This window comes from Cyrtonyx montezumae, unplaced genomic scaffold (genome assembly GCF_038088225.1).
Source record: "Cyrtonyx montezumae isolate F1298 unplaced genomic scaffold, pur_monq_1.0 scaffold_20, whole genome shotgun sequence".
Lineage (NCBI taxonomy): Eukaryota > Metazoa > Chordata > Aves > Galliformes > Odontophoridae > Cyrtonyx > Cyrtonyx montezumae.
Genome location: NW_027071937.1, coordinates 5,111,315 through 5,134,945, shown reverse-complemented (window position 1 = coordinate 5,134,945; position 23,631 = coordinate 5,111,315). Strand labels below are relative to the sequence as shown.

General features: G+C 45.5%; 1 protein-coding gene across 10 annotated transcripts in view; it reads right to left on the bottom strand.

Annotated features, from left to right (window-relative positions):
* The window catches only part of DNM1 (dynamin 1), a 58,823-nt gene that overhangs the window by 34,924 nt on the left and 268 nt on the right, over window positions 1-23,631 (bottom strand). For all 10 annotated transcript variants that reach the window (XR_010622287.1, XR_010622286.1, XR_010622289.1 and 7 more), the window contains exons 2-8: window positions 4,147-4,220; window positions 2,835-2,984; window positions 2,121-2,324; window positions 1,508-1,606; window positions 671-831; window positions 424-566; window positions 209-344 (exon numbers count right to left, since the gene is read on the bottom strand). Coding sequence is in view for 6 of the 10 variants with exons in the window: in XM_065737568.1 (XP_065593640.1) it covers window positions 209-344; window positions 424-566; window positions 671-831; window positions 1,508-1,606; window positions 2,121-2,324; window positions 2,835-2,984; window positions 4,147-4,220 (967 nt within the window). In the remaining 4 variants the exon portion in view is untranslated. The remainder of the gene's footprint in view (window positions 1-208; window positions 345-423; window positions 567-670; window positions 832-1,507; window positions 1,607-2,120; window positions 2,325-2,834; window positions 2,985-4,146; window positions 4,221-23,631) is intronic.

Sequence of the window (23,631 nt, the reverse complement as noted above, 5' to 3'; positions counted from 1 at the left end):
GAATTAAGAGAGAACAGTATTATGGGAAGGCTCCAACAACAGGAACAACAGGAAGTAAAAATAAGGTGATAAAAATTAAAAGTCAAAGGAGGGGGAAAACAGATTGTGAAATGTAAAAAGCAGCAATGTAAAAAGAAAACAGGTAGGAAAAGGTGAAAATTAACTGGAAAGGAGAAAGAAAGGATCTCAGCACACAGAGAAGCAGTACCTTCACCAGCTCAAAGGGGAAACGCTCATGGAAGATGCGGTTAATTCTAGCCCCTCCTGACAGCTCATAGGTATCAATTTGGTCTCCAGAGCCTTCAATGCGTTTCTCAAAGTCCACAGCAAACTGCTGGACCATCCTAAAAGGAGACAGCGCATGAAGTAGATGCCACAGCTAAGCAGGGTCTCCTGGGGGGTCATGCAGTGAAGGCCACTCACTGAAGCAGAGCTTTGGTCTTGCGAGCAGGGTCATCAGGGCGGAAGTTCTTATACTCCTCTACCTCCTTCTCAATGGAGAGCAGCTGGCTCTGCAGCTTGTTCCGCAGCCCTGGCAGGGTGTCACGGATGTGGTTGGTCAATTGCTGTACAGGAAGAAGGTTTAAGATGAAACGGGGAGAAGTTTGCTACGGTGCTATCCCAGAATAAAGGGCACAAGTGGGCAGCAGTTCTCAGCTGGTGACAGTACCTGGTTCAATACTTTCTGCAGGTAAGGGGTTCCCATACGATCAGCCATGTGTCTGTAGGCTGGGTGGGAGAGAAAAAACTTTCTCTCCGCAGCCAGAGCTGCCTGAATGTCCTTCTTGCCATCAATGTCCTTCTGACTTCTGTTGACTACACCAATGTAACCTACAGGAATGGAAGATCAGGTAGCTGCAAGGATGAAAAGGAAACTACCCAGGTAACAAAGCTGGAAATGGGAAATTCTAGGGGCAACACATTCAGGACCAACCAGAAGAGTTTAAAACTAGAATTTCCTCTGTGTCGCTCAGGGTCTGGAAGTCTGGCATGCAGGACAGAAGTGCCACTATGCAACTGAGAATTAGATTACTTATTACTGTTCCTCCAGTCACAAAAAACACCCTGTTTTCATTCAAGACTTTCCTGTTCACATCCTTAAGACAGGTACTTCACTATGGCTATGTACAGCATATAGCACAGTACAGACAATGTGATTTCACCTGATGCACTACAGTAATCTCATCAAGTAAGAGACTTGAGGGGAGTAGTGCAGGAATCCCATTTTTGCAGCTTGTCTTATTAAAAATAATGAAGAAAGTAGAGATAAGAGCATAGGGTTATGCCTCTGCTAGCACTACCTATTGAGATATAAATGCCTAAAAATTACTTTTTCTTAAGCATGACTCATGCCTATTCCCCAGATTCTCAATTCCGGCTTGGAACAGAGATGGCTTTAAGAACACATCATAACAGATGCTCCAGGAGCATTGAAGAAAAAGAAGAAAGCAAAGATACTTTATACATGGAAAATAAAGGATCATGCAGAAAGGGGGAGGAATTATACCTCTGCGAAGAGGAAGTAATTTATTTTCTAATACATCTCTTGCATCAGTTCCTTCATCCATAAGATCCAGCTTAGTGATGACTCCAATAGTGCGTTGCCCTTTGTAAGTAAAATATGAACATAACTGATCAAGCAAACAACTGCATAATATTTTCCTTCACTCAGAAAGCTCACGAATTCCCAACTTGGCTACACTAGGGCTTTTGAACCCCAGTGTCACATAATACCCACGTTCCCATAATAGCCAAGAGGTCACAACAGCAGACCAGGTAAAAAAGGTCAATCCTCATCTATACACTGTTCAAACACTTGCATGCTTTGCCATAGAGATGGATTTTAGCGAAGATTTTCCTACTTTTCTCCAGGCAGAACACAGGTGAGCAAAGTGAAGGAAGCCCTTAACCTCTTTAGAAACTGGGCTTAAAGAAAAAAATGGGGAATAATACAATTTCTATTACAGTAACTATTAACACTGAAAGCCACCTCTCAGAAGGGCATATGTTGGTGAAGACAGCAAAGACAACAGACAGGAGTCTAAAACTGCTGAGCTAACCACACAACCTGGAGAATCATGCTGCTGGCTCCTAATACCACACTAAAACAAGAGATTTACCTTGAGGATCCACCTCCTTCGCAACCTTCAGAGCATCAGAATTGGCCAGATCAGAGTTGGCTGGAGATACTGCCAGGATGAGGCAATTCTCTTTGGTGACAAACTGCATGAGCATATCTCGGATCTGGAACTCTATGTCAGGGGGCTGGTCCCCCACTGGGACTTTGGTCATGCCTGGTAGATCCACCAAAGTCAGGTTCAGGACTATACACAGGAAACAAGACAACACGAGTGAGTGTCCAGGTTATAACAGTCTGGTCTGTCAAGAACATTCATAGCTTTAATGTCTTCAATGCATCATAAGTATAACAGAAGCATATAAAATTATTCCTTTTTGTTGAAGTTCAGCAACAACTATTCGCTAACTGTTATCAGCCATACTGTCAGTGATTCACTTCTTTCCCCAGAAAGGGAGTGTCCACCAATCTTTACAGGAAGGTCCATAATGATGTAATAAAGTCTTCTAAGGAAGAAGTTTCTGCACAGATGCCAGCTGTTTCCAAGAGTAGCAGCTGGATACTTCAACTAGCAGAAAAAACCTTCTAGAAATATGGCCAAGACTGGCAGCATGATGCACTGCAGCCCAGGCACGTGGGGATTTAAGTAAAAATAGTACATTCACACTCCATCTCATCTTTGTTTTGTCTTCACATTATGACAGAACAGCCATCTGCCTCATCTATCCCTGACTTCAGAGACTGCATTAAGACTCACCATGAGGAGAGTAGACTCTGAGGTTGATGGGCACTGGGGAAATCCCTTTGTTGGAGCCAGTAACACGATCCGTTTCAGCCTCAATCTCCAAACGGATCTCCTCAAAATCTGTGAATTTCTTTCCCTTACAGTGCAGGAACTCACCATATTCTATTTAAACAGAAGCAGAGTCAAAAACAAAAGAGTCAGAAAAATTCACAGAAGTTTAATAAAATGTCCTGGGTTAAAAATAAACACAATAACAGCTGAAGGGGTGAAGCGTGGCAAGGAACGGTCCTTCCTTCTACATCCCATGAGTCTGACAGACCTTACTGTTGTAGCAACACCTGAGAGAATCTATAAGCCCAGATCTTCCCAACCCAGCTCCTATCTCAGAGTTTGCATCCTCACTTGTGTTCATCCAAGAAATAATCCCAGACTTTCTCTGTTGACATTAACCAAGCTAACACACACCTCCAACTTCCACAGAAGCATCGAGAAACACATCTGTATTCAGAACTTGGACCAGCTCTGTATTAAAGTAATGTGGGTAAATAATAGTCATGACATGCTGAAAACAGACTCAAGGGAGTCTCAAGGTAGCAAAAAAGCCTTCTGACAGTTTTGAATTGGCTGGTGGGTTTTTGTGCTTGTTTTGGTGGGTTTTTTGTTCTTGAATATGCTAACCAATTCAAGAACCCTCCACTGCAAGAGGAAAATCCCCACCAAAGTCAAATTGCTTCCTTACTATAGACTGGGGGACTGTTATAAACAGGTCAGGTCCACCTGACAAGAGAGGAAGAATACCCTGAAACAGCCACTTGCCAACTCCTCAGTGAGATCTCATGTTTGAGGGGAATGGTAATGAAAGCACTCTGCAAGCAGTAGCCAAAGCAGCAAACAGTCCACAACTCCAGTCACCGAACTGCAGTCATTCCTCTTCAGATCCCAGCACTCTCACACTTGATTTTAAGTGCACTACAATCACCCCACCCTCTTGTTTCACAGGGTTATAAGCAGTTTCCTCCAGTTTTTGGGTCATGCCCACTCATAAGAGTCACAGCTGCACAGACAAAGGAAAATCAGGACAAGTGTATGCATGAAACAACGCTTAATTCAAACAAAACTACTGAGAATCGTTTTCTTTCTGAACACTTAATGCATCAGATGTTAAACAGGCAGAACTGAAAACCATTTATCAGGGAAAACATCATTTTTACTGGGGAATAAAAATATTCTTATTTACTTTTTCACACTGAGCAGTGCCACTGATGAAGTAAGACCCTTCTGACTAGGACGGGAAGGCAGCACAAAGGGGATGCAGCTCACATACCTGTGCTTGCATTCACCAGCTGCAGGACCAGAGGACGCCTGGTCACGATGCCAGAACCACGTGGCAGAAAGTCCCTGCAACAAAATAGGAAATTTCAGATGAATGAGCGATCATTTCCTTCCCTAGCCACAGCTATCCCGTTTCTAAGAGTGCTCATGGGTCCCAGCAGGGCACTCCAGCTGTGGCACTGATAGGAGTTGAAGGCACAAAAAGTGCACTTCCCAAAGGAGGAAGGACAGTTCTGAAGAAGCTTGCACTCACAGCACACTCCCTCTAGCCCCATCTCTAGCAGTTAAGGCTCTTGCAGATGAAGTTCCAGGCTAATGGGAGAAACCAATCCATATTGTCATATGTACACTGGAAAATAATTAATCTCTATGTCATCAGGCAGAAAAGTTGAAGCAGAGACTGAAAACTACCGTGCCTTCTTCTGATGAAGTACAATTACCTGAGCTACAACAAAATCACTCACACTTCTGGGTGTCAAGAGACACTACTGCTCCAGCATGCAAACAGCAGATCATGTCTGAAACAGCAGTCAGAGGTTTTGCTTCCACAAAGGGCTTCTCCCAGCTAAGAAAATACAAGTATTGCCAAGGCAAAAGCAGCAGCAGCTTCCTCCTAAATTCACAAGCACCCCAAATGTTGCTGTTGCCCAAGTCATTGCAAAGGAAGGAAGCCTTTTGTTATCCTTTCCCTAATGCTGACTTCACATCCACAGGCTACAAGCTCTCCTTTGCTTTCTCTCTTTCCAAATCCAAGTGCTTCAAGCAAAGCCAGGCACGCTCATGACATCTGCTGATGACCCTGATAGTTTGTGGCCTGGTTTTCAAGTAGTCAGCTGCTCATGTCTTCAGAGTCTTCTGAAGAGGCACACAATCATTTGTCTCCCTATTTAGGGGAGAAGCACTGCTTCAAAACATGATGTCCATGGCATGAATATGGTCACCTCTGTTCGAAGCTCTGCCTGCACTGCTTGTGTTCTGGTACCACCCTTCCTCATCCAACAGGTGTGACAATGGGCAATTGTGCCAATCCAGCAGTAATGGTAGTGAAAGAAATCCATGCCCCTCAATGTTCTGCACCATGGCCTTGACCTGCACAGCTTTAATATTGACAATGGAAATGAAGATATGGAATGAGCTTATGTTTTAAACACAGACAGTGAGCAGACTTGGATTTCAGCTCCTGGTTTCACCATGGATTGCTTATGTAATGCTACAGGCAAGTACAAAAATGAGTGTGTTTTCCTTTCCCTAAGCTCTAAACTGAGTATTGCCAAAAGATGCACAGTGGGTTCAAGTGAAAGGAGAACAAGGAGCATCCTACAACCTCCAGTGTCTCAAAAATATCTCCCATAACTTACTAAGCCTACAGTGAAGTGACCTGTGGTAAAACTTCACTACAGACTGTGACCCATTCTCACTATTTTAGATTTCCAGAAACATAAGGAGTTAACTGGGATATTCTTGCATTTGTTTTTCAAATAAATACAGCTGTATTTTTTTCCATTCCAGTGGGATTAACCCTGGAATCTTTGAGGCATTGCATCATTCAGGCAATTTTCTGCTGCCTCAGCTCCATTCCTATGGATGCCTGTGGTCAATATGTGACAAAGTTCGAATCCTGCATCAGCTCTTTTAGCATCAGAACAAATGGAAGCCACACCAATTTACTGCTACCTTACTGTAGGTGACAAAAAGGTAGTTATAATATAGATTTGCTTTCTAGTGCAGTAGGATACTCCAGCTACTGATCTCCAGCTTGCAGTGTCACATTCTGACTCGCTGTGGGAAAAGCACTACTTGCATTTACTTGCATTTATGAGTCCTTTAGGATTTAAGATTCCTCTGATGCTGTGTCCCATGTTTTCCCAAAGCTTTCTGCTCTGGCCCAAAACCCAGCTTCTTTCTGATCTTTGTCAGAGCTCAAAGCAAAGGTGGATGTGAAAACCTCAGCAGCATCCAGATCCCAGCATCAGGGAAAAATGAAACCACTTATTGTGTCAACTGAGTGGCTTCCAGACTATTGGAAGGGAAAAAAAACAAAGTCCTCACAAAAGACATTAAAAAAAGAAAGAGGATTACTTACAAAAAAGTTTTCTGTGAGTCATTTTTCAATAAGCTCTGAACAGCAGAGCAGATACCATGAGTACCTCCAAGAGAACAGTGATCATTAAGCCAACACATTTCTGCTCGTTATTAACCCCATCCTTGAAACACTAATTTACTGTGACTTGAAAGAATATGCTTACCACATTTTAACTAAGTATTTTCCTTTTTAGAGGCATTCATCCCAGAACTGCATGCTGTTGAAGTTCAGCCTTAACATAACAATATTACTAACAGTTTTTCCTCAGTTTCTCACCATGCAGAATTTCAGACTGCCCAGTTTCGGGAACCTGGTGTTGCCTATCTGTGGCACTACACCACTGTAGTTGTGTTGATGCTGAAGTAAGTCAGTAGAAATCACTGCTCCTCCTCCAGGAGGTCTCTCCTCCCATTGAAGCTAAAGGTTAATTACCCAAATCCACAACAAGTCCCCCAAATGAGTTACCTTAGTAATTACACTCTGGATGAATGATTTGATCCCCTATATAAGAAAAAATGTGTTCATAACCCACAAGCTACTAAGATGTACACACAATTCAGCTTCCAGGTTTTCCCTGTACTTAACCCATCAGGAGTTCCAGCCAAAAGGCTTTACAGAAATCCACACGCTATCATCCCATCACATCCATATTATTTCTTTCTGTCTTATTCCCCATCCCTTCCCTTTACACTCCCAGGAACAAACGCTTCCATCCTCCTGCTCAGGCTCTTAAAAGTACAGATCCATACATTCTGTGCCTGGTTGAGTGCCAGGGGAGTGCACTGTACAGCAGCCCTGCTTTTCCCTCTTGCAGTAGGCATAATAAATTGCTTCTGTAAAGAAGCCACAACAGAGCATATGTGGCACAGACAGCATGCCCAGCCCAGGTTCTGAGTCCTTTCAGCAGCCAGGGGAATGGATTTCTCCTGAAAGAGCAGCACCAAGTGATGGAACAAAGCCAGATTCAGGAGAAGGATACATGAGATAAGGACAAGTCCACAGATGTGGGCAGACAAGAGCAGAAGGGTTAGATAAACAGGCTTCTTCCACTCCTGTGAGTGGAACAGTAGTAGCAAGGCTGGGAGTGGGAGGGGAAAGATGAACACTTCTTTGGAGATAACACACTGCAGAACTGGAAGGATGAGGGCAGCAGGGTCTTCCCTACCAGAACAAGGCATCCTCCATCACAACACCAAGAGCAGCCCTGTTACAGACACCACCATGCAAGATGCTGTGCCCGAAGCAGGCTACTCTATTAGTGTGAGTACCAACTGTTTGTTATTTACTTTGTATCTTCAGAAGGAAAATTTGCTTTATTTTCTTGTTTTGTCTGTAACATGTAGGGATGACGTGATGGCATTTTATTTTTTATGTCTTTAAGCAAGAATATCATTCTGTGCCACTTCCCTATGCCAAGTTTCACCCAGAACAAATAATAAAGCAGCAACTAAAACCTAGGCAGAGATGCTGCATTTCAGAAATAAACACTTAATCTGCTTATACTCCATTTAGGTATTGACTTGAAAATCATCCTTATGATAGAGGCATCACTTCTAAGCATTTCAGCTGGGCTCAATGAGCTACACTGCCCAAACTGACACTTACCAGAAGACTTCAGTATATATACTTCATGCTCTCAGTAGATAACTTCTAGTGTGACCAGCAGTACATCTCCTCTCTACGCTAAGGCACAAATAGAAATAAAGATGCAAATCCTGAAGGGTCTCAGGTCCAGCCAGGGAAATGACCTGAAAAGGTACTCACTGTGATATTTCGCATTACTCATTTCTGAAGTACATACTGCACATGTTCTCAACTAGCTTCAGAGCTACCTCAGGGCAAACCCCAATCACATCATCCTTTGCAGTCTTATTTCTATTTTAGTATGCAGAGCTGCATTAAAGTACAGATTTGGGCTGAAAACAGCATTAGTAATACAGTCATCAAAAAAGAGAAAGAAAACAATCTAGCAGCTACTACACAGCAACACTTGAACAAAATCCAAACACACTGAGACTCTCAAACATTAAGGCAATCTATTTGCCATGCAAGAAATATTTATCAGGGCAACTTGGTGTGAGGGTTTCATACCACATTTTAAATTAAAGCCAGACAATCTATATGATAATCCTCCATGCATGAGGTATTCTGGCATCCTATAGAACAAAAAGGTGCTATTAATGACAGAACAAGCAGATATTTGTCAACAAGTTCCAAGGATCATTAATGACTCACAGTACAAAGCACCAGAAGTTACAGGTAATGTGCAAAGATATCGATAAGACACAGGAGATAAACAAATTGCTTGTGGCATTAAATATAGATTGGAATCAAAGAGCTGATATTTGATAGATAACAGATAGTGGCAACAGAAGTCACTGGTAGCCAATAAAGGAAATTAGTCCGTATTACTGTCTTTTCCTTTAAGTGGAAGAGGGACCCAATGCTTCTACCACCACATTTGCCTTCCTGCAGGGAAGGTGTCTGGAGAGGACTTGAATACAAATCCAATCCTGATCTAGATACACCAATATAGCATCCATGCAGCTTGGTTGTCTGTCCTTTGAGATTCTTGGATTAGAATCCATTACAGAAGGCAAAGCCCCAATTAAAAAAAAACAACAAAACAGCAGCTTATGAAGACAAAACAGGAGTCCAAATAACACAAGAATGAACACCATCTGATCATTTAATTTTCATTTGATTTCTTACTAAACATCTGCAGACAAGGTTATTAGAGGATGTGATTAATCTCCAGTTCGGATTATTAGTTTCAGACAATTAAGACTCACACAGTATCCACAGTTTCACATGGCTGTTCCTGGTTTTTAAATCCAGTATTGTTATTTCCTGTGTTAGGTGGCGCTGAGGGAAAACAATTTAATCAGAACTTATTGCACAAAGCACTACACCAGTTCACAGCATGAAGTACAGCTTCTATCCCTATGGGTTTTGCTGTCTGGCTGCATACACTCCTGCTCAGGCCTAGCACCAGCTTCATTTCATCCACCAGGTCTTAGAGTTCATCACTTACACACCTAGATCAAGACTCCTCCATCGTCACCACGGCACAACACATGACAAGCACCTCAGCACAATCTGGGGGCATCGGTACCTTCGACTTATGGCTAACAGCTATGTTTTCAAGTATCCTTACTCCAGCATGTCTTAAAGTAAACCTTACAACACAGGCTGACACCTATGCAACATACTGGCCACCGAATACCTGTAAGGCTAAAGACATTCACCATTAACCTTACTGACTGCTAGAACACCTCAGGAATGCAGTGGCATTCAGCTTACAGAAGCACTATTTCTAAGCAGCCGCATCCTTTTCTGTAAGGTTAGCACATGCAGGCTCAGAAGTTTAAGCCAGGGGATGTGTTATTTACCGGCCATCTCTGCAGCACAACTGTGAGTCTAGCCTTGACCTTTAGAGAAAGAAAGCAAATCTATAAGCAGTTGATGTAATGCAAGTATTTCTTAAGAGCATAACTGACATCCATCACACAATGGGTACATATAGAAATAAAGATCTATTGTAAACATACCATATTCTATTATACTGAAAACACTACTATACACAGTAATTCATTATTCAAGAAAACAATTGTGAAAAATAAAGGTCATGTAATAGTTCATGTGTCATCACAATATACATATTAGCAGAAGAGAAGGCTTCCCACTGCCTTGTACCTTGAGATCCTATTTACAGCAGTGCGAAGGGAGGTTAGCACTATTATGCTGACTTACAGTACTTACAATTGCTGTAAGCAATCCTGGCTTTCCAGCAGCATCCCCACACAGCCCTGCAGGCCAGCAGCCAGCAAGGGCTGAGCAGACCTCCACGCTGTGCTGTACACAAGGTGTGCGCCAAGGGCTGGCACAGTTGGCTGGGTAAAACCTGACATACAGCAAGCCTAGCAAGACAAATCCATGCCCTCACAAACAAGCACATTGGTTGGTTTTGTCTCACTGAGACTGGGGACTAAATGACAGAAAGACAGCAGATACCCAGGCTTCCAGCTCAGCCACAGGGACTGGGGCTTCCACCTCTTACTGGGACACAACTGCCCAGCCACTGACCTGGATATGCAGAGGCAACAATCCCCCATACTGCCCCATGTCACCTTGAGCAAAATCGTTTTGGGTTTTTTTTTTAAACACATCCTTCCTACAGAACAAAGTCTGAAATGCAAAATACTGAAACTCACCTGCTCTACCTGGGGCCTCTGGGAATAACACACATGCCTTGAGCAGAAGTATTAATTAGAAATGGGTTTCACCACTCAGAAGGCATTTCTCAAGCCAAACATGGGCTGAGGGAGCTCAGACAACAAAACAGGAGGTGGGCTCTGAACAAACACTCCCTCATGCTGCTGGTATTTCAGCACCACTGGCTGGGTTCAGAACTTAAGTCTGCTCAAGAGGAAAGCACACAGTAATAGTTACAAGAACATTAGCTTTGAAGTGGCTCTGTCCCTTACCACCTCCTGCCCCCTCCATCCCTTCCACAGGACACTAAATTCTGCTTCTCTGGCTTAACTCTGACTGCACAGACTCGTTCCCAAGAGTCACTGCAATCACTGCATGTTTCATTCATTCCTTCCACATCTCCTTCCCCTGCATTTCACTCAGCCCCTCTCCTGCACGACACCCTGCAGGCCTCTGGAAACAGTGGGATAAGAATGTTTTCTTTTATTGTATATTTTCACTTGAATCCTTTGGGCTGATTTCTGTTTTGCTTCGCTAACTTTAGAGAGCATCAAAATTTGGAAAACAGCTGAATGTATTATGCAGAGTCATAGCTGCACCAGAGCGTCTGTGCACACGTTGGGCTCACACGGAGCTATGGAGCTTCGTGGCAGTACTCCACAGGGCAACACACCCAAGGAGGTCAGTATTCTTAGAGCCCAGGTACTCCACTTTCCTTTGGTGCCCTATGAGCCCACTGAGCGGGCAGCACAGCCAACAGACTGCCCAGGGGTGCCTGAAGCAATTCCAAGGAAGCCCGCATACCATACCCTTGCTTTATGCTGGGGGTCAGCACCAGGACCTGGTGAATTGTAAGATGACCTGAAGCAAAGGCAGAGATGCCACTATGCTCTTTTTGTGCAAAAACAAGGATTGCAAAAAAAACACATCCGATCAGCTCTCTGGTTCTGCTACAAAGCACAAATCAAGGATTTCTAACACTACAGCCATAACTCTGTAAATAGTTTATATAATGAGGTCCCCATGAATCATGAGGGGAGACAGAAGCTAAGCTGACAATTTTTTTCTGTTGCAGAAGGTTACACTGCTCCTGCATCTTATCTGTAGGAGGGGAGAAAGAACACAAAGGGAACACCTTAGGAGGATGCTCAAATGCACACAGACATCACCATTTCGCCTCTTCTCTACTGAGTGCTTTCTTCCTACCTAGAAATCTAAGCTTTCCCTCTTAAGAGGGATTGCTGGGGCCTAGATGAGTAAATACTTTCAGAAGACAGGATTTCAAGCAGCACTTGAAGCCTCTGTAAGAAAGATCAACTTGTCCTTGCAGACACCACAAATAGCTTCGAGCTCTTGCTAGAAACACACACCTAGACAGTGTGGTACAGCACGAGCACAGCTCATCACCTTTGCCATCTTAATTGGAAGAAAATCTGTGCAGGATATGTAGTCACAGCTGTGTGTGCTGTAATGCAGGCTTCCTTTCCAGCTATTAGTGACCAAGGTCAATTCTTCACTTCCAAGTGCCATGGAGGGCTGTGACCCAGGGCGTCTTGGCATGCAACTGCAGAGCCTTGTCTTATTCCTGCAGAGGAAGCCTGCAGTGGGAACAGATTGGATCCACGTGCTTCTCCCTGCTTGTGATCTGGGACTAGATAGATAATCCCTTCATGGGCTGCTGCTCTACAATTGCGGTGCAGCAGCCAATCCAATCTGAGAGCCAAAACCAGGCCCAGGGGGATAATTCCCCTCCTACTTCCCAACAACATGGTGAAATCTACTTGTTTCCATAGAAACAAATCAGTTTGCTCCCGACTCCCTCACTGGCATGAATCAGCCCCAAGCTGCTGAGGCTGACAGATTTCATACAAGTGTCTACAGACACAGGTCAAGAGCTTGCAGGAGAAACGAGAGGTATCCCAATAGCACACAAAACCCATCCCACCCAAAGCATCATTTGCTTCAGTTCCTCTCTGCTGTGGGAGAATTAATGAGTAATATCCTTCCCCTCCTCCATTTCGAGGGCTGACTTATCTGCCAGATCCCTCCCTGCTATGCTCCTGCAGATGGGTTAGCCCAGAGCATGAGAGGGAATAAAACACAGATAGGAAAGGAAGACAGGACACTTCAACACTCAGGTGCGCTCGTGAACCTTCTCCTCTTTGTTATTTTTGCAGGTAGCAACCCTAAAGGGATTGTGTTGTTCAGAGGCTCTGCATTTTACTGAGGAGGATTATTTAGAGAGTGGTACAGCCTACGGTGCAATGACTGGTCTCAAAAAGTCACTGCCCATTATAGCAAATGCCGCAGTGACTGTCAGCTGCAGCAGACGAAGGAAGAGTCCTAAGAGGCTGCAGAAGCACAGCACTGCTGCTGTGCAGCTTCCCCTGGGATCTTTTGGGTAATAGAAAAATGAAGCCCTGGATCTTGCAGGCGCCTTGGGATATTCAAGGTGAAGAATAACACAGCGCTGATTCTACATGACAATATCAGGAACTCAAGGGAAAAAGCAGCCCAGCACATCCCGAGTGGACGTGGCAGCAAGGATTACACATTCGTGGAAAATACAGCTTTCATTTCAAGGATGAGAATCTCAGCAGGAAGACAACAAAGCTCATTTCACCACAGGGCTCTGCATCTTCAGTTCATTTAAGAGCAAGAAGCCAACCCACCCAGCCTAGCACCAGCATCCAGAGGCACAGCAGCCACTGCACTTCCAGGGCACAGAGGCCACCACGGTCATAGGAAATCCAGCACAGACACGCTGTGCTCTCCATCCCAGAAGCTGTACAACAGACTTTGTTTGCCTTGCTGATTTTTCTTCGTCATCACATGGAAGCCACTTTGTCTTTTACTCCCACTGAAGCATATACATGCTGGAAAAAAAAAAGTCACAGAATCTATTCTGGTATGTATACAGTTTCACCTGCAGGATATCACCTCTGTAACAGCCCTGCAGGTTTCAGACAGCAGCCTTCAAGAGGACAGTACTAGGCATCATCAATACCCTAAAAAACCCCAATCAATTCAGTTCAGATCCAGTTGTAGAAAAGAAATCCAGTTTTTATAGCCACAAAAGGTAAACCAATGACCCAGGATCTTTGTCTCCTCAAGCTGCACTGATCTGTCATAATTCTGCAGTAGCACCACTCCTTTGGCACAAACATTCTACTGACAAATCCGGGCTTTGCTGTAACAGAACAGTGGCAGCCCTTCAAAACACAACCTGTACAGCACCTGCAAGTTAAGAGGAAACACAGAACTCTGGAATGGGAATGACAAACTGATGGGGGAAGTGCAGACACTACAACACACCAGGATTAACACATGCTAAAACTGATGAGCAACACATTAACCTTCCTACTTCTCCACCAGCAGTCTCTTAATCTGTCCTAGCTCTCCAGAGTCCAGCAGCAAAGGCTCTCTTGTGCTAGGGAACACCAACAGTCCACGCAGAAGATACTGATACTGACGCTATATACCACAAGGAGACTCCTGATATAAAGGGGCTTATCCTTCTTTTCACCTTTCTCTCCTTCACAGAAGGAAACTCGTGCCATGACAGATCCAAAGACACCACAGGTTCGTGGTAAGTGTCATCTTAGATTTCTTGTCAAAACTCTTTCACCTCTGGCATCCTGGTATTTGCTGCAAGGAGAACAAATATAGCTCAAGGCACATTCCGTCACTGCAGCATGACACTTCCTCCACTCCCAGACAGTCTCCTCAAAGCCCGAATGCCACAAAAGGCAGAGAAAACTGAAAAGGTTCATTGGAAGAGGCAGAAACACTTTGAGCCCACTATTAAAAATCCACAGAAGCTATGTGAGGAAGGGGGTGGCACTTCAAGCCCTGCTGTACCATCACTGTGCAGATACAGGTGGTGTGTATACACAATTGGATGCATGTACCCTGAGAATTTGCCTAGCACAGGTAAGAGCACTGTGAGCAGAGGCAGGCTGGTTCCCTGCTGCTGGAGCAGGCAGAGGGCAGCTCTGCAGGGTAACTGCACCCCACACATCCTGGCCAAACCAGCCAAGGTGCACAGCCACCCTGCAGGGGGAATTTAAGATGCCAGTGCATACCTCTGCTGCGTGGAGAAGTACACAGGAACAGAGCCAGGCTCCCTGCTATGCGCTGCACCTCTGCAGTTTCAGATATAATTAGGATCACCCTGGCTGGAAACATGGCACAGAGGCACTGCTTCTTAAGCCCTTGAAGAAAAAAACAAGCAGACCAATTGTTACCAGCACTAGTGCAGAAGCACTAAATTCTACTTAAAATAATAAAAAAAACACATCTCCATTTCCAAACTATACCAAAAACAAAAATGAGATCAACAGCCCCAGAAGAAGGAAGCTTCCTGCCTACTGCCTGAGCCACCTCCATGTCACAGGGATTATTTCTTCTCTAGTAAACTTCAGACATTGACTATAGGAGACAAAAAAAAAAACACCAAGAAAAAGGCAGGTTTATATACAGGTATATATCCACAGAATTTCTACAGGAGGGCACATCTTCGTGAAGAGCCTTGGAGCAGATCACAATTGGTGTTGTACAATAACAGGCACTCTGAACCTACAGTGAAACTAAAGTGTGGTGACCAGGACAAACTTTCCAGCACCTTCTGAGCCTCCATTCCTTTCCCTGTTTTCCACAGAGAAAGGATTTATCTGAACCTCTTTGCTTGGAGTCTTCCCCCCACCCTGCATCCCTTTACATCAGTGCACTGATTATAACAGCATTTGCTTTTGCCTGTCCAGCTCAAAGTCATTCAAACAAGATGGCAAAATATCAAGTGCTAATGCAGCACCTTGCTGGTTCTTTTGCTGCAACTATTCTTTATCATTCTTTTGTTTATGAGACTCATTCAGGAAACTGACCTCCCAAAGATGAGCTTGGAGTGCCAGGTAGTTTATGTTATGTATGAATAGGCACAAATAGAAGAATCCCTAAGAACCCAAATACCAAACCAAAGCAGCAGAGCCCCGAAAGAGGAAATGCATTTCCTGCCTCCTGAAAGCTGCACTGATGCAGAAGAGGCACCCTGAGATTCAGCACTAGAGCTCTGCAGTGTGACATCCCCAGAGGGTGTTCTGCACTTTGGTGTATGCTGGTCCCCTCCCTGCCTCGAGCTGTAGCACTGCTGCAGCAGACCTCACAAGGCCATCGCCATGCTCAGGCAATTCCCAGCTATTCATAGAGGAGCTTCTATTAAAAGTAAAAGCGCAATCAGCTTAAGAAATATCCAGAGATTACTCAAGAGATCACAGCAGCCAGAAAGAGAGAAAAATCTAACGTGCATTAGAATCAAAGAGCTCCATCCCCACTCTAAGCAGTGTATGTTCAGAGTAAGCCATAGGCAAGTCACTGGAGCCAAAATCACCATCAGAACTGGGAGTTAGAGCTTTGTTTTCTGCTAGCTTCATTCTGAACTAACAGGTCATCAGGGATACTCCCTTGCTGATGGAGAACCATTCCTGTGCCAACAGGCAGGAGGCAAATGGACAGTTCTTATAAGCCCCTGCTCATAGAACTTTGTAATTACTCAGATGACAGAGAGCTCCCAGAGCTGCAACGGGCTGCTAATTTTTGTCAGAGCCCTGAGCTGGATTCTACAGAATATACTCTGCCTCTACACATGTGGAGTGACAGGAATGCAAAGAGGAGCAAAACAAAGACTTGTTCAAAGGTTTTGCCTTTAGGTATCTCCTCCTTGTGCTAAGAAATTCAGCACAGCCTCCCCCAGCCCTGCATCTCCAATCTCAAAAAAGTTTTTCTTCATGATCTCCAGGCTAAGTTGACTGCTGTAAAAACGCTTGCAGATGTGGAGCATCAGCTGCACAGCATCTCTGTAGATTTCTGCCTAGGGATGCTTTCAGAGCCTAAATGCAACTGAAAAAATACTCTGAAACATGGCTGCAGTTTACACACATCTTTTTTATATAGGATTACATCAGCATTGCCTGGTTCTTCAGCCAAAATCCACAGCAACGTCAGTTTAATATCTGTCCTTTGCCAGGCATCCCAGGTACTGTGCTGGACACTCTTACCCCAAGACTGTTTCACAAACAAAATAACAGTCCTAGCACTGCCAGAAGGGATCTCAACAACCCCCTGCTTGCTCTGGCAGTATTAACTCTTCACCCTTCAACACAGCTGCAACAACACAACCTAAAGCCATAAGAAACAGGAAACGGAGTGTTAAAGGGGACTGCTGAGGCAATAAATTATTAAAATAGTATTTCCAACCCCTGAGACTTGAATTCAATTCCTGTTTCAGCCAAGTGAGGAACTGGTTTTATTCCAAGCTTCATTTTGCATAATTTTTTGTTCATTATGGCTGCGGTACAAGTATTTTAACAGAACTGATAGCTCTGCTACAGCCCAGGGACATAAAAGCCCTGATTTTCAGAAAGGGAAGGTCCACATCTCCCAATGCAGGCCTTATAGAAGCTTTGTAATTCTTCATCGATCTCCTGGAGTACTTGAGGAAACGGCATCCTTTCCTTCAATGGATACCCACAAACATCCCTGAAATGGATGCTCTCAATACAAAATCCGCACTGCTCTTCTGTTAGCTTAATCACTGTGCCCAAGGCTCTAAGAAAAGCCACGTTGAGTCATAAGACTTGCAGAAAAGTGGCAGAAGTCGACAAGTTTGCTTCCAGTCAGCAAAACAGTTTGAGAAGCTTGCATAACGCCTGCATCCAACATAAGACTGAACTGCAGGAAGCTGCTGAGCAGGGCCCAAACACCATCCCACCTCTGTTTGGACCCAGCTGGGTCTGCCAGAGCTCTGGGAACATCATCCAGCTCTCAGAGATCACACTTCTTGCACTGAGCCTTGAAGGCAAGGAAAGCAGTTACCTGTTGCAGCCAGCACCAGCCCAGGAGCCAGGACAAGCCTGAAGGACAAGCAGCTGTCAACACTTTAACTGCCCTCATCTGTAAGACTGTCCCATCTATAAGAGCCATCAGGACATTACTGAGCTGCTGCAGACTGGATTTTTATTAAAGCATTCACCAGCAAGATTTTGAAAACAGAAGTTGAGACCCAAGTACTAAGTATCAGTGTGTCAGCTGGACTAACTGCTTACTTACCTAAGTACTGACTAGTAGCTGAGAGCAAGGTGTTTTAATGCACACTCTTAACATCTCCTCCTTGTAAACATCACCATCACAGAGGTTTCACTTATCGCTGATAAAAACAGCTTACTTCTTACAGTTAACCTTCCCTGGTGCCATTTCTAGTGTCTATTAATGATAAGTGCACACAATGTGACCACAACCAACCTCTAAGGAAGGTACCCACGATCAGCACCCAGACCCCAGCACCACAGCTGAGAGCAGAGCTCCAACCTGGGGCCATCCGGGCCCATCTGCCACCACATCCATAATCAGAAATAATTCAGTTCAAGTGAGAAACTGTCCCACCAGTGGGCTGTTTCCTTGCTATGCATGACTGGATGGTTTTCTCTTTCTTGGCAGATTTCATTTTAGCTTTCCTCCCAGCTAGCAGTATTCTCTGACTCATGTGGTTACAGATCTGTGAGTCCAAGGAGGAAAGCATTACACCCAAAATTGTTTTCTTTTTTCTTAGTGGAATATTAATAGAGTTTGCTGTCCATGTTGCCAGTAAATTTCTTGTCACAGATGCCACCTCAAAAACAACTTCACACTGGGCAACCCAGGCTGAGCACTACATGCTTTATGCAACTGCCCAACTACCCCCCTTGTCATAGTTTTGTTTTTGCCACTGAAGTGCACGGTCTGAAACAAAAACTTGAGGATTGGCTCACATGGGTGGAGCTCTCATGGGTTTGCTCCTAATAAATCTGCTCAGTGCATCATAACAAGTTTCACCCCTCTAGCCAGAGCACAGCAAGAGCTACATTTCCTTGATTAACTTCTGCTGTATCATCAACATCTTTAGTTTCCCTACAAAAAGGGTTCGTGTTAAAGATGCTAAGAAGCCTTCACTCCAGCATTCTCACTCACTCCTGGATAGACAGGCTGGAACTTGAAGTACAAAGCAGCAATGCTGAGTAACTCACACGGTCAGGAAGGGGACCAGCTTCCTGCCTTAGAATAACATTTTCAGAAGCTGCCTCAGACACAGCACCTCAGACAGACTCCCACACCTTCTATTTAAGTGCAGTGGAGCTCTGCCTTCTCAGAGGCATCGGGGAAGGTGGGTTCAAGGCCTTCACTTGGCATCTCCAGCAATGTATTGAACTGTGTCTACCAAAAACAATCAGCAGCCTTCAAAAACAATGTTTGCTTTCAGCGTGCTTTTGTTTGTTTACAACTGAAAAGTTGTAATAATGTAAGCACGTGGAGTTTTGAAAAACAGTAACAGATTTAGCACAGGGGAATGCTTTTAGGAATTTCCAACCTCTTCCTCCCCTCTGGTTTTGCAGACACTTATCAGCTCTGTGCCACAGCATACTGCTCATAGAGCAAGCACAAAATACATTTACCCATCTCAAATCGCCATACGGACTAACTAATGTTCAAAAAGCTCTAAAACTCCCAATGTGAAGAGTACTGTGATAACAAGGGAAAGCCCTCTCCAGCACATAAGCTGTCCTGCAAACCTGCTAGCTCTCAGGTGACAGATTCCTGCCACTTTCACACACCAGTAGGTCCTGGGAAGCCCCACCTGGCATGACATGAGCATCACCTTCCAAATTAGATACACCTGATTTCCTTTTTGCTGTGTGAACAGTCTGAAACATGCCATAAGGATCTCTTTTCCTAGAAAATCTAAGGCTAGTGGCAGTTACCAGAAGTATGAGGTCACCACTGAACATAAGATAAACATTCAGACAGCAAGATCTGCAAAAAGCATCTAGATGCTGCAGGAAGAAGATATTAGACCTGTCTTCATTTGAACCAACCCCTGCATGACTAACAGAAGCAGTCAGAGGACAAACACAGGCACTGCTGCACCTACAAGCTAGAAGATTCAGGCATTCTTTTTTCTTCTGACAGCCACCCATGTTATGCTAAGTTTTACCTTAATTATGCATTTCCTCCTAATGATCCTCCTCCCCCTCCAAGTGTTTGCTAGGAGCTATATAGATTTCTCTGAAGCTAGAATAATTTACCTTGTGGTCTACTGTAACACATTATCCATTCTCTCACAATGTTCCATGGTTTTTTTTTCTTCTTCCAATTAACCCTGGATGAAAAGAGGTACTTTCATCACTGAAGACAAAGTCTACTGCCATTTGAAGGTCCATTATTTGACCACAGTGTATTTCCCTGAACAGCAGAGTCCTACTCCTGGCTTTTGCACTGTGCCCTGCAACTCTCAGTAATGTTATTTTCCAAGAAACACCTATGGCTTTAACTTGCAAATAGGTAACAGCATTTGTCCAGCTCACAGACCATACAATAATTACACGCACCCTGCAATTAGTCCCTCTGCCAGCACTGGCAATGCTGCCTTTTCCCTGGTCTTTTATTCATGCTGGTGGATACTACAGAACACCTTTCCAATGCTGAGGTCTGTGCTCTAGGAGAGACAGGGCTAGCCCAACATAACTGAGTTTTAGGTCCTGAGCTGCCTCCAATTTCCTTCCAGGAGATTTACAACCATCAGCTATTTCAGCAGACACCATCATAGCCTGGTGGCAAGGTACAGCTATTTGGTTAGGGTTATATAAGACTGCAAGAGAGAAGGATGCTTCTGAGGCAAATGCTCAGGTCTGATACCAAATAAACGCCAACCCAATTCCCACAGCGTTGGCACTGCTCAGCTCCCTTCATCAGAAGCATGATGGCTTCACCTCCGTTCAAGTCCTTCCACCCACTGTTCCCAGCTCACAGACACTGCCTTCTCTGCAGCCCCCTGAGGCCATCTGTTCTGCAGAAGTCAGAGGTGCTTTGTTTTCCCCACCAGGAGCAATGCAGCTGTCCGAGCAGAGCCAAGCAGCACTCTGCCTTGGATCAGCCAGAGGACAGAAGGCACAGATGCTCATGCAGCCATCTGAATGCAGGCCGGTGCTTTCAGCTTTTCCTGTCTGTGAAGCACAGATAACAGTAATACTTCCACAAATCCAAAGATTTGTGCCACAGCGCTTTAAAAAGCTGAGATTTTAAGGCAGCACCTGTGTTTGTTGTTTACTCTCACACAGCAAAATAAGAGTAGCACAAACAGGGGAGATTTTACAGGCAGCTCTGTGGGCTGCTGTGCACATCCCCTCCCTTCTCAGCCTTCGGTCTCAAGTCAAATCAGCTCACATCACACACAGTTATTTCAGTCAGACCAATTTTGTGGGTACTGGTGTCAGCTTCAGGACCTCCCAATAACAGAGGTGGCAGCAGGAAGGCAGCAACACCATAAGCACAGAGTCAGTGACCCTCTGAGGTCTCTTCCAACACGAATTATCCCGTGAGCCTATAACCACAGCAGCAGCAAATGCCTAGAGATGACCAGATTAACCTTCCTCCCAGTTTTGAGGCCCAGGATAAACCAGTCTGCAAACAGATATGTCACCTGGCTGGCTCCTGCACAGCTTCTCTCAGTGACTTCAGTGATTTTAACACCATCAGCCACTATAGCAGCCATCATGCTGAGTTCCCAGCAGCAAAAGCACACATAGCTGCCTTCATCGACATCTGGTATTATAAATACAGACTCTGCACTGTTGGATAATCCGTTAACAGCAGAATAAGTGACACTGAAGGAGTAATTAGCAGCAACTAAGAAGCCTTCACATGCAGGAAGATATTTATTTGGGAAGATGCATAAGTAAACACCAATTGCAGGCAGCAACACTCCTCTGAGCTTTGAGGTTTTAAGCATGTGTGGGATTCAGCACTGCTGCAAGGTACGGGCAGCAGCCCTGGGCTGAAGTCCTGCTCAGCCAGAGCCTGGGGCTGGCACTGGGACCAGCAGGCTGTCCTGCTGCACGAACACAACTCGATGGCAACTTGGAATGAGCTCCACAGGTACAGAGGGGAAAGCCAGCCCTGCAGGACCTGCAGCCCCCCTGCTGAACATCTCCACCAAGCACATCAGGCAGCCCAATTGCATCAGCAGCTGTTTGTGTGTAGATCTCCAGGCACTCTGAGCAACTCAGCAGCACCTGCATTTGATGTGCAGAGCCAGGCTGGACATGAGACATATGCCACAGCCACACTAACAATGACCTTTCTACACAGCAGTTTCTCCTCACACCCCTACCACAATTAACTGAGGAGCCATGCTTGTTCTGCTCTTCCATAGCTTCTTATTGTGGTCTCCAACTCCTACACAAAGCAATTATGTGATGTATTTACAGCAGGGTCCCAGCACTATTTTAGCAGGCTTGGGTTTTGAAGCATATACACGTACACTCTGCATGAGATGTCTCACGTTACCAGACTCTAAACTAGTCTGCATCAATGGTATCAAATGGAAAAGGATCTCCTCTCTCTGACATGTTTTCCATTTCCAGCTCCATTATTTCCTTTACACGCTCCTCTACAGACAGCTTCACGCAGCTCGTGCTCTGGGGAATCACCATTACTGCATTTCTTAAAAGCCACTGTAGCACAGTGATGGAGAGACTGATGGGACACAGAGGTCACAGGTTCTCCCAGGTGTCATCCACAGACCAGAAAATGGGAGCACAATTTCATTCATCCTACCTCCAGCAGATCCAGGCAGACACTCCCTGGTTCCCATTGGTACCAATGGAGAGGACCAAGACCCCATTATGTTTTTTTCAGCCTCAAAGAAAGAGGCAGCACACCCCAACCACTATTCCTCAACAAACCCTCCTCCAGTCCAGCAGCCATCCATTACACACTACAGCACTGCAGCACTGCCTGCACAGATCCTCTAAAAAGGATTTACGCGGTCAGGCTGCTGGTACTTAGAAAGCATGAAAACAGCAGAGCCAACAGGTGAACCCACTTTGCTTATATGCTCCAGGGGACCCCTTCTCCCCATCAGTAAGCTGTGGGGCATCAAATCTTTCCCTTTGTGGGCAGGAATCTTTATTTGCTTCTGGGTCAATGGACAAAAAGGTGGATCCTGGCTGGTGACCTGAGGCTCAGCAAAACATGCTCATGCAGCGTCCTTCTGCACAACTCCCAGGACCTCTGGGGAATACTGCATAGACTGGTGGAAGTATGCCAGAAAAAAATCCCAAATGCTGGATGTGTTTCTACATCTTAAAGAAATCTTAATCCAACTGTGCTTTCTCTGAACCAAACACAACCCTACGCCTTCTGCTCAGGGTGCTGAGCTCTGCTCGAGGCAAAGAAACAGAATTCAGGGTGCTTGCATGTAAACAAGCAACTCATACACACTGCAGCCCTCTCCAGCAGCAGAAGAGCCTCACAAACCATTCCATGTTGTACATTTAAGCAGAAAACGTGGGGGTGGGAGAACAAGATCCCATAGACATCATCACAAATAGAGTTTTCTGATGAAGAAAAGCCCACGCAAGGATTGGAGCAGGTATCACAGCTGCTGCTGTTCTCAGACAAGGCAATAGCAAGCTGCTTAGAGCATCACAAAACACCTTGCTAGCTAAACCCGCGTATGGCTGAACGCAATTAATTAAGGAGGTCAGCAGAGCTGAGGAACAACCCCTCCCCAGGTGTTGTGTGTCCGCGCTGGAGCGGATCACCGCGTTGCCGTAGACTCAAGTTGCAGATGATGAATGCGAAGGTCACATGAAGGGAAGGCAGCGGTGCATCGCCTGCCACAAAATGGTAGCAGCGGGGATGCGGGCACAGGGGAGGGAGAACCGCGTCCTCCCGCAGCTCCAGGAGCGGCAATCACCGCAGAGGGGGGGGGGGGGGACATGGCGCACGCCGACCCCCACAGCCTCACAGACTCCCGAAGGGGCACCCGACCGAAGAAGCCGGGGAGGGGGGAAGAAGCATATCGCGGTGCCGCTCTGCCCCGTTATGTAACGGGGGCTCCCACCAGCCCCGAGCTGCGGCGACGGTGGGGGCTCCACCGCGGAGCCCTCCCCCTCCCCGCACCGCAGCGCCCCGCGGCTCCGCCACTGCACCGCGCCGTGCGTGCGCTGCACCGCCCGTGCGCCCAACGGCCCCGCGCACCGCGCTATGCACGCGTCGCATCGCCCGCGCAGCCCGCGGTTCTGCCGCACGCCCCGCACCGCCCGTACCCCCCTCAGCTCTGCCCACGCCCCGCACCGCCCGGGACGC